The following is an 11,830-nucleotide window of genomic DNA, read 5'->3' on the forward strand; positions in this document are numbered from 1 at the left end:
GTGATCGCTCTCACCTATGGCGGAGCACGGGAGATCCGGAGTCACCATGGGTGACAAAGGCATCAGCTGACTCTTAGTAAGGAATTCAAGGCCAAGACTGGGCTAGGATGCAAGTTGGGGAGGCCTGGGGAGACCCCAGGGCATTTGCACTAACTTGCAGGATCAGAGTGGAAAACATCTGAAACGGGGATGAGCAGGGGGTGCTTTCAATAGCACAGGCGCAGAACAGGCCCAGAGCCCATCCTTTCCCCATCTGCCCACCTGCTCCCCCGCTGAGGGAGGCGCAGAGAATGCCCACACTTACCAGGCACAGGTAAGAGGCATTGCTTTTGAAGAATAGAAGCAAATGCATCTCTCTAGGAGAGGGACATGCAACCCACACACACTGGGAAATGGAGGTGAGAAGCAAAACCTGATTTCTGGGGACAAAATACAAAAGCAAGGAACCAGTCAAGGCTGGAGTCCTAGAGCAAGCCCAAGGGAGGGCTGCGGCCACTAGAGGGAGAGGATGGGAAACGCCTGCCCAAATCAGCGGAGGCAGAGTTTAGTCGCTGGGGGCAGGAGAGGCAGGAGGGCTGCGAAGTGCCCCCCACCACACAGACACGCAACGCCAAGAGGTAAAGGGCACCTCAGGAATATTGGGGAAAACCTCACAGCCCGGTCCCCAACCTAAGGAAAAGACAGAAGCCACCCTTATTTAGAATGGAAGCTTTAGCTGTAATTAAGGCAGCAACCAGAAACAAGTTAGCCCAAAGCCAGCTCAGCCTGCAGTCTGAGGCTGCAGGCCTGAAAGCCCTCGGGAGCCACTGAGGCACATTCATAGTCAAGGCTGAGAACTCTGGCCTCCGATGTCTACATGGGATGGCAACAGAAAACCCACCCACTCGAGAAGATCAGACCTCTGCATTAGATTTACCCCTCCCTCAACCTTGCTCCTCCAAGGTCCCGCCTACAGGGTGGCACTGCCCACGTCCCCCCAACCCCTGCAATTCGTTCTGCCTCCATCTGCTATCACACATGCCAATCTTCTCTGGACACACCTAGTTTGGAGCTCGGCCCTCCATCCAGTCAAGCTGACACTCACACTCAACTACCACAGGGTAGGGCTTTTCTGTTGCAATATAACCTGATAAGACACAATTTAAGAGATGAAACTCCTTATTTCCGCTTGCAATTTGGCTCCAGAGGTTTGGACAGAGTATCATGCTGGCAGCAAGGTGTGTGAGAGGCTGCTCCCTCACTGCTTGGCAAACAGGAAGCATCTATATTCCCCCTTCCTGAAGTTTCCATGCTCTTCCAAAATAGCACCATGAAGTGACACCAAGCACTTAAAACGAGAGCCCAAGGACACTCCATATTCCAACCACAGCACAAGGGAAACTGCACACTAAAAAAAAATACAATAATTGAAATTAAAAACTCGTTGGATGGGCTCAGTAATCGATTGGAGATGACACAGGAAAGATTTAGTAATTTCAAAGACAGATCAATAGTAATCTGAACAACAAAGAGAAAACAGAAAGGAAAAAAGAAAAAAGGAGAAAAAGAAAATAGGAGTAAAACTGAAAGTGTAGTTGCACAACAATGTGAATGAATTTAATGCCATTGAATTACACACTTAAAAGTGGCTGAATAGTAAGTTTTGTTACATTTACCACAATAAAACACACTATAATTGAAAATGTTTACACCAGTAAGAATTTCAAAATACATAAGCAAAAGCTGAAACAGAAAATCAACAAATTTGCCATCATGGTTGAAAACTGTGACACCTCTGACGCTGATCAATATGAAGACAAAATAAAAATATTGGCAAGGATACAGAAATCCTAGAGTGTAATCAATAACTTGATCTTACTGATATGTGCAAAACATGTGACCTGGATGAGCAGAAAATGCATTTGCCCAAGGGCACATGAAGCACTCAGTGGGAAAGACCATGCTTTGATCCTATAGCAAAGTAAGTCTGTGTGTAAGTCAGCCTTTGTCACTACTAGGAGTAAACACCCGAGAGATGTAACTCAGAGGGAAGATGTATGTTGGCTCATATGTTTCACTCCATGACACGAAGGGTGTGGCGGAACACAGCAGCTCACACGTCATGGCAGCTAGGAAGGAGAGAGAGGAGAGGAGAGGAGAAGAAAGGAGGGGAAAAAAGAGATTCTGGCTTTTTTTTTTTTTTTTTTTTTGCCAGTCCTGGGGACTGGACTCAGGGCCTGAGCACTGTCCCTGGCTTCTTTTTTGCTCAAGGCTAGCACTCTGCCGCTTGAGCCACAGCGCCACTTCTGGCCGTTTTCTGTATATGTGGTGCTGGGGAATTGAACCCAGGGCCTCATGTATACGAGACAAGCACTCTTGCCACTAGGCCATATCCCCAGTCCCCTCTGGCATGTTTTTATTATAGGTTTCAAAAGGCTTCTTCTGGCAGGAAAAGGTCCTTTTCTAAAGCGATACCTGCTCAACCAAGATTCTTGAGGTTAAAAAGAAAGGCCAACCCAGACCCCCCTTGTACCTGAAGGAACACTCTGTGACAAGGTTCTAGGAAACACAAGATGGGTAGTTTCTGCAAGTACAGGAGCAAACAAACCTAACAGGGACTCGCCATCTAGTGATCTGAAATGGAACTGCTCCCAACACTATAGCCACCAAACACCTACTCAGATGTATGCTTCAAAAGACATTTTCTTCAAAGGTAAATATGACTACAGTGATTTCATGTCCCTTTCAAGTAGCATATAGTAAGCAAATCACCTGGAGAAGAAAACAGCTATCCCATTACATTTGTGTATCCTATAGTTTCTGGCTCTAACCTGCTAGTTAGATCATCTGGCTGTTAACACAAACCTTTAAGGCAGTATTCAGACACCCAAATTCCAAAGAAAAGAACTGCCTTCGCTCCAACAAAAGGTCCACAGAAATCTATAAGGACAAAACTACTTATCACAGAAACACATTTCTCAACACAACAATGGTGCCAAGAAATCAGCCAATCATGACTGCAGGATGGGAGGTGGTGCGCTGAAAGACTTTTTTTTTTTGGCCAGTCCTGGGGCTTGGACTCAGGGCCTGAGCACTGTCCCTGGCTTCTTTTTTGCTCAAGGCTAGCACTCTGCCACTTGAGCCACAGCGCCACTTCTGGCCATTTTCTGTATATGTGGTGCTGGGGAATCGAACCCAGGGCCTCATGTATATGAGGCAGGCACTCTTGCCACTAGGCCATATCCCCAGCCCCGCTGAAAGACATTTTGGTTCTTCATAATAAAGACTGTTCTAACTTGGAAAACATACAGAAATGAGTCTATAATATAATCTTAAAACAATCAGAAATTTTATTAATTTTTCAGTAACTACTAATAATGCAAACCAGTCACCAGCAACTAATCACCAACTTCTACACTTGACTTCTAAAGACAGAGCTCATAGGAGGAGGCGCAGATAGACGCCTCCGCTGTCTCTCTGTGGCCACAGCTTGGGGGGCCAGGTCAGAGGTACAAGAGCTGTGTGACCCACGCACTTCCAAGGGAATTGTACAGGACTTTCAACCATTTCAGAATATGTTCTCTGTTTTCAAGTGAAATAAATGTATTTCAGGCAAATCAAAAACGAATTCCAGGTTGGTTCAGTGTTTCATTTTATTTTACCTTCATCAAGGCAAGCAAAGTACAGATGCTGTACATTAAAAACATAATACATTACCACACCACATCCATTCCTACAGGCCGGATGACTGCTGCTCCCATCAGAAGCACATAACCACTGCTAAATGTACAATGAGCCATCAGCCGGCCCCACGTAGCCCACTCCGATCAGCAAGACGTCTATGAGTGTCCAGATTCCCAGGCCGCCGAAACTGAAGAGCTTGCCTAGGCCTTCACGCCACTGGCCCAGGTAGAAGCGGTCTGCGCCAAAGCCCCCAAGGGTGATGCTGCAACAGAACAGCAAAGTGGCTTGGGTTCCACGGTGGGGCCGGCAACGGCTCACACGCAATGTGGAAGGGCTTCAAGTGATCTGAACACCAAGACAGCTTCTCAAATTCATACCACCAAATCATCACAGGCAAGAAGGCCTTGTCCCAAATAAGCCCATGGCTTAGCATGTGTCAGGCCCTGGGTCTGATTCCTGGCACTAGGAAAAGAGTAACTGTTCAATTTTTAGCTGGACTGAAATGTTTTCCTCACTGCATGTACCTCACTGCTTTCTAATCCAAGCAGGGGCAGTTTAGAGGATTTTTTTTTTTTTTTTTTTACAGTACTGGGGTTTGAATCAGGGCCACTCATGTGCTAGGCTGACGTGTGTGTGTGTGTGTGTGTGTGTGTGTGTGTGTGTGTGTGTGTGTGTGTGTGTACTAACACTGGGACTCCTGTTGTTGCTTGCCTTTTTTACTCACGGCTGATAATCTACCATTTGAGCCAGGCCTCGAATCAGGCATTTTGCTGGTTAATTGCAGATTGAGTTTCACAGACTTTTCTGTGCAGGCTGGCTTTAAACCTCAGTCCTCCAGGTCTCAGCATCCTAAGTAGCTAGAATTGTAGACATGAGCCACTGGCATCTGGCTGTGTACCAATTCTTAGTTTTAATTTGATTCTGACAAACACTTTGGTATGACCAGTTAGCAAATCCTATCTTGCTATATCTAATTCCTATCTTGGAATCATCCTTTACTTACCAGGATGCCTGTGGCCAGGCACAATTCTCCTCTTTGTTCAGGCCCAATTCAAATGCAGTGGCTCTCTCAAGGGGCAATACTGCTCTAGGGGACATCTGGCAATATCTGGAGCTATTCTGATGGACACACAGAGGGGCGGTGTTCTTGGTTCACAACTGGCAGTAGGTAGAGGCCTTAGGTGCTGATAAACATTCTGTTACACACAGGACAGCTCCAAGATGAAGAATTACGTGGCCCCAAATGTCAACAGTGAGAAGGCTGAGAATTCCTGCTCTAGGCCACACACTACAGGCCTCAGGGCCCCAAACATTGCCTTTATGAGTTCAGCTATGGACAGTTTAGTTAATGATAGCTTAATTAATGGGCCTACCTGCCTTTCCCTTTAATGGGAAGAATGATACAATTTTTTTAAAAAAAGAAAAGCTTAACCCAGCAGATTTTTATGTAAGTTATATATTTATAATTGTCTAGATGATAAAATTACATGTAATTTTTAGTGTTTTTACTTTCACTTTTTTCAGTACTTTTTTTTAAAATAAGAAAGTTAACATTTAAAGCATGCACTAAAACCTATCTATCCAGTCTCCAGCACTTTCTGAGCCATAGAAGTTAAGGAGGGAAACTGGCTGGTTCTGTGTCACGATGTCTCTACTCCATCATCCCTAGTGAGTGAAGGGTGCCCGTTTGCCATGAGATGCCACCAGGCCCTAAGAGGTCATCTACCTCCAGCTGTGTCTCCTGGATCCGAGTGAAGGATGAGCCTGGCCTAACACGAGGGCTGGAAGATTCCTCGGACCCCAAAGAAATCCAGATGGCATTCAGACATCCATACTGAGCTTACCTTAGAGCCAGGGCAGTGGACCATTTATAGCCTCCAGTCCAATTGCAGTACAGCATCTTGGGAAAAGTACGATTACCTTACAAAAAGAGAACACTTTATATAGAAACTTAACACAAAAATGTTCTCATAGAAACTTTATACAATAGCCTTCTTCACTTAGAATCTAAATGATCACCTTTCTTTAGAACAAGAAATCTTGGTATAGGGATGAAAACCCTTGCCATCTGTAAGCACAGATTTCACGTTTGAATGAGTTGAATACAGTTAGGGGAGTATTGTGAAATGCCCTACCAGACAATGCCTTTAGAAGTAAATAAGACAGAACAGCACTGAGATGGAGAAATCAACCGCAGGAGAACAAGCTCAAGCTTGACAGGACATGAGCCCTGTTGCACAGACCAGGTCTCCACTGGGATGGGGAGGTGGGGGGATAAAAAACTGAATTCCAACTCAACAGCTCCCCAAATGAAAACCAAGTAGATTCTAGACCTAAATGTGAAAGGACACGCTTAAAGCTTTAAAATGAACATGTCTTTTATCTTTATCAGCCTGAGGAGCCTCTGGAGTAGCATCCTGTGGCAAAACGTATCTTGCTCACCAACGTCCCAAACTCGGATTTACTTACCCAAGCAGTGGATGTGGTCCCTCACTGTACAGTTGGTCAGGTGGCGCTGCCGAGGGCAAGCCACTGTCATGCAGTTGGTGAAATTGGAGCATTCGTAATCTGTTTCAGGAAGCTGCCAGCAAAATCTGCAGGTCATGTTGATGATGAAGTTCTTTTGGGGCTTCAAGTCTTGATCCTATGTACAGTGGACACAGTGCTAATTAATAGCCGTCTGATAGTTCAGAAGATGACATCATCATGTGGAGCAAAATTCCCGAGACATTTGTGGTTAGAATCTAGCAGTAGTACCAGACCCAGAACACTAAGTACAAACATACTGTGTGTGCAAAACAAATGTATAGGCTGGCTACTTAATGAATGAAATCTAGACAAATTCACATTATAGTAGAAAAAGCATTTCAAAATGTTAAGATGATCTCATTACTTTTGTTTAGCTAAGATCATCTTAATCTTATGTTTGTAATATAGAAAAAAGAAACACTGTTTCATAAGGTCACAGACAACTGGCAGGCACAGAAAGGGTATTTGGTGAAGGTCACTGAGTCCCAAGTGAGGCAGAGTCTGGAAAGCCGGATGCTTCTGTGTGAGCACTGGCCTCAGCCCAGAGTTCAGTGTGGCTCGGGAAGTTTAGAACCTCAGGACAGCAAGGAGAGTGGCTGCACAGCATGGGGTTCTTCTCAGATGGGGCTGCCTACTGGGCTGGGGTCCAGGAACCAGATGCTTCTCCTTTATGCTCAGGGAGGAGCTCTGCAGCTCTCTGCATTTTAGTTTGTGAAGCAGGGATTCAGTTTACCTGACGTTTGCCTACATGAAGTTACCTGCTCCCAGGTAAGGAGACCAGCCCCCTCTCAGCTCATCCACGTAAGATGGAGCCTCGCCCTCCCCACTAAGAACCCTGAGCCCGTCTAAAGGAATCAACCTTGCTTCAGAGACACAGGGAAACAGAGCTCTTCCAAGGCCCACAAGGCCCCATTGCTGTCATTACATTTCCAATGGACTTCAACCCATTTGCCAGTTACCATTATATTTGGGACAGCCACAATTGATATAAAAGGGAATGCAGGATTTTTAAAGCTAAAGTTCTTTAAGTAAACAAAATATCTTTTGGGGGGGATGACTAAAGGTTAAATTTAGGGTCTCACAAATGCTAATAAACATATTGCTCAACCACTGAACTATACCCACTATACCCTTAAAGCCCCCCACTTCCCCTAAATGGGATTTTAAAATTAATTTTTCTTTTCATTAAAAAATAAATAGTACAGGAGATTGAACCTAGGGCCTTGCATATGCCAGCAAGTGTGTTACTACTTGAGCCATATCCTCAGCCAGGTATGTGTGTGTGCACACATTCACACGCACAGTGGTCCTACGGCTTGAATTCAGGGCCTGGCTGCTGTCCCTGACCCTTTTTTGCTCAAGTCAAGCACTCTTATCACTTGAGCCACACTGCCACTTCTGGCTTTTTTGGTGGTTAATTAGAGATAAGGGTCTCATGGACTTTCTTGTCCAAGCTAGCTTTGAACCTCAATCCTCAAATCTCAGTCTCCTGAGTAGCTAGGATTACAAAGTGAGAGCCACCAGTGCCCAGTCGAATTTTGTTTTGACAGAGTCTCACAGCCTTTGGCCTGACTGGCCATGAACTTTTGATCTTCCTGCCTTCACCTCCCAAGTGGCTGGCACTGCAGGGGTACACCACCACCATATTACAAACTTCTTTGTATTTATGTATTTTGCAAGACTGTTACAAAAGACTAGACAAATTCTTTCAGACTACTTCCCCTCACAAGAGCCAAATCTAAACTACTCTTTCAACATGGTTATGATGTGATTATGTAGCATAAATAAGCTGCTGTACTCACAACACAGTTAACAAATGGTTTCACAGTGCAGTCAAATGTGGCGGGCTTCCCATAGACACAGGAGAAATTTGTGGCACAGTCCATGCAGTCTGCAGGAAGTCTGCTACACAGGCCATTGCTTGGGCACTTCGTCATGTAAGGCGGGATTTCCGTGCTCTCTGCGGGCGGGGAGAAAGCCGCTTATGCTGTTAATACTGTCATAGAAAAAGGCAGTTTTCTAGGTGAAGTAATGAAGCATATGCTAGAATTAAAAAAAAAAACACACGGAGTTGGGCCCAAAGAAAGAACCCTGCAATGAAAGTGGGGTTCTGCCACCAGCCAGCCACATGACCTGGGAAGCAGGACGCTGGTCAAAAGCTTTCCATCCAAGCTTCTCAGGTGGCCATGAAAAGTAGAGGTGTTCATGTCCAAACAGTATAGACAAAGTGCCTGTAAGCTGGGATTCAAAACCTTTTTCTTTTTTAACCATATCTTAAACCTTTTTTGTCATAAAATTAAAAAAAAATTAACCACTATTTGTAAGGTGAAAAACTTAAAAGCTTTGACATGGTAGAGGTTCTGTGAAAGCCCAGAGGGTATTTGCGGCAGAACCACAATACAAATTTCTCCATGTCTAATCCAATGCTCTTTTCACTTGAATTCTCTGGCTAGGAAATGAAGCCACAAACACGCTCTAAGGTTTTTTTTGTTTGTTTTTTTTTTGCCACTCTTGGGGCTTGAACTCAGCGACTGGGTACTGTCCCTGAGCTGCTTTTGCTCAAGGCTAGCATTCTACCACTTGAGCCACAGCATCATTTCTGGCTTCTTCTGTTTATATGGTACTGAGGAATCAAACCCAGGGCTTCATGAATGCTAGGCAAGCAGGCTACCGATAAGCCACATTCCCAGCTCAGGAAAACATTCTATCATTATTCCACAGTGGTGTTTCAAGATGCTGTAATGTGCTACCCATGTGCAGATTTATGGCACCAGAGTTCAAAATAATTAATTTCCCAGTCGAGTAATTCATTCATTAAGTAGCAACTTGTTTTTCAACCCAACCAGGTATGCAATATATTTTTATCAGTTGAGAAGATTTTAAAAACCTGCAAGGATGCTTGAGAAGAGGGACTTTGAAAAATATACAAATAAGGAGAATCTTGTGCTTTCCCTAAGAAATATATGTTCTAAATTCAAGGATATTACTGTATTTTGTTGTTGCTGCTGTTTACTTCCAAGTAAGAATCAGTATAATGTCTATGCCAGTTACTGCAGCCAGTTGCTACAGAGCAAAGCATAGTAACTTAAAATTACTTCTTCATTGATGCCTCACTCCTAGTTAATAATTACATTGTTTGAAGCCAGATGGGCAGAAAAGTGAGACTCTCATACCCAACTAACCAGCAAGAAGCCATTAGTGAAGGTGTGTGGCTCAAGCAGTAGAGCACTGGCCTTGAGCAAAAAAGTCAAATGAGATCTTGAGATCCTGAGTTCAGGACCCAGTACCAACCCGAAAAATAAATAAACTGGTCTTTCCTGGTCATTGTGTTAAGTGGCCAATGTTACAAAATACCATTTCCTTTTCTGTTGTTCCTATTGCTATGTGGTTAGAGGCTGGCCACTTTGAATCACAAAGATGAAATGACTTTAGGAATAATTCATCTCCTCACTTTCCCAGCAGTACTCCAGATCCCGACTACACCTCTCTTTCTACCAGTCCCTTTCTTATCCTGCTAAGCACTGGGCGAGGAGTTATTTTCCAACATCAGAAACAGGGTTCTAGAAGGCAAAAAACAAAACAAACAAAAAACAACAACCCTTGTTTTCTGTGTGCCAGTCTTGGGGCTTGAACCTAGGGCCCAGCTGCTGTCCCTGACCATCTTTTTGCTCAAGGTTAGCTAGCGCTCTACCACTTGGCCCTAACTCCACTTCTGGCTTTTTTTGCGGGGGAGGGGGGTTCTTTGAGGATAAGAGTCTCTCAGACTTTCCTGCCTGGGCTGGCTTCAAACCGTCCTCCTCAGATCTCAGTCTCCTGAATAAATAGGATTTACAGGCAGGGGCCACCGGTGCCTGGCTAGGAAATAAAACATTTTGAAAGGAAAGTTGAACTGGTTACAGGCTCCTGATGGAGGAGGTGGAAAAATAATAGAGACCAGATTTAGAAACAAGCAGGGGGAGAGAGGCTAGACAGAGATGAGGCCGGACTGTTCAAAAGGACCCAAAAATCTGCCTCCTGCAAATGGCTGTGTATCTGTCCTTAGGTCCTATCATCTCAACTACAACACACCTGACAGTCAAACATGAAAGGTGACTTCGTGCAAGGAATTTTATGGGCGAGAGAAGAGGGAGAGAGGGAGGGAAAAAGGAAGGAGGGAGGAGAGATATAAATAGGCACCTTTACCAGAATAGATAACGGCCAGTACCTGCTGTCCTGGGAAGTACGGTGAATGTACGTGCCGGGCCCGGGTCCTTGATTGACTGAGCCAGGGGCTGCGAATGTTCTAGATTTAAGGACCCTACAAAAGAGAATCGGGTGATCCCGGGACACGAACCCTCCTCGGTTTGTGGTTGACAGGGGCAGGCAGCACCGGGCCTCCAAAGGCAGGAGGAGACGGACATGGGTCGGAGAAAAGCCTCCAGGGTCGAGCCCGGCCACCCGGGAGCGAAGGGCGGGTTGGGGGGGTCCAGCCTGGCGACCCAGCTACCTACCCGGGGCGCCCCCCACAGCTCCCAGACCCGGCGGCCGCCGCCTCCCCGCACCCGGCCCTCCGCCCGTGTTGCGCACGGCGCGGACCCCGCGCCCCCACCACCTCGCTCACGCCCGCGCGACCCTCATCGCTAACTCACCCCCGCCAGACAGAATGTAGAACTGCGAGAGGAAGAGCAGCACCCGGCACAGCCAGCACAAGCCGCGCAGGGTGCCCGCCGCGGCCGCCATCTTGCCGGCGCGCGGACTTCCGGGGCGGGACTTGTGGGCATGCGCGAGGGGCGGGGCTTAGGGCTTACGCCCGAGGGGGCGTTCCGGCCGCTGACAGAGGCGTGCAGTGCGCAGGCGCACGGCAAGTGCACGGCCTTCAGCCTCGGCAGGCGGGAGGCCGCGCCGGGGCGCCCCACCGCGAACTATCGGGAGCATGCTTTGGGTTCGCCTGGCGCACGCGGGGTCGGGTGCCTTGACCCACGGGGACTCACTCCTCAGCTAAACGTCTGCTTTTGAAGAGCACATTTACAAGCAGGCCTGTGCCTGTAATCCTAGGTACTTGGGAGGCCGAGAACAAGGAGGATCCGTTCAAGTCCAGCCCAGGCAGAAAGGTTTTCAGGAGGACCCCCTCCTCTCAATCCATAGGTGGGTGCAGTGGCATGCATCTGTCATCCTAAACTATATGGGGGGCTGAGGTTGGGGGGGTGGATCATGGGTACCAGGACAGAGAAGGGAGGTCCTCCATGAAAGGGAAGGTGGACTAGCTGGTGAGTGAGGCTAACCTGAAAGTAGGTGGATCTTGGCCTTGGCCGGTGCTGTGGTGAAGCAGGACCCCATCCTAAAAACCACCGAAAACCAGGCTGGATCCCCAGTGCCCTGGGGAGATTTACTACGGTCTGGTGACATGATGGCTTCCTTTGCCAACTGTTTCATGTCCCCCAGGAGGTTAACTGAATGCTGTGAACATACTTTCTTGCATTAATGTTGAATTGTGCAGCAAACAGCCAAGTGAAAATACTTGATTCACTAAGTACTTGATTGGTACCTAAATTCTCAATAGGCAGAAAGCCATTTTAATTTTGTTCTCAGTAAGTCTTCCAGTTAAAATTAGAAATCCATGCTGGTAGCTTGTGGCTCAAGCCAGTAATCCCAGCTTAGT

General features: G+C 46.5%; 1 protein-coding gene across 1 annotated transcript; it reads right to left on the bottom strand.

Moving 5' to 3' along the window:
* Positions 1–3,614: 3,614 nt before the first annotated feature.
* Positions 3,615–10,922, bottom strand: Tm2d3 (TM2 domain containing 3). Its single transcript, XM_048368786.1, has 6 exons — positions 10,821–10,922; positions 10,397–10,489; positions 7,995–8,152; positions 6,133–6,307; positions 5,508–5,583; positions 3,615–3,925 (listed from the first exon to the last, which is right to left on the bottom strand). Exons 1-6 carry the CDS (start codon positions 10,909–10,911, stop codon positions 3,760–3,762), a joined length of 759 nt encoding a protein of 252 aa, XP_048224743.1. The 5' UTR covers positions 10,912–10,922; the 3' UTR covers positions 3,615–3,759.
* Positions 10,923–11,830: the final 908 nt, after the last annotated feature.

This window comes from Perognathus longimembris, chromosome 20 (genome assembly GCF_023159225.1).
Source record: "Perognathus longimembris pacificus isolate PPM17 chromosome 20, ASM2315922v1, whole genome shotgun sequence".
Taxonomy (NCBI): Eukaryota; Metazoa; Chordata; class Mammalia; order Rodentia; family Heteromyidae; genus Perognathus; species Perognathus longimembris.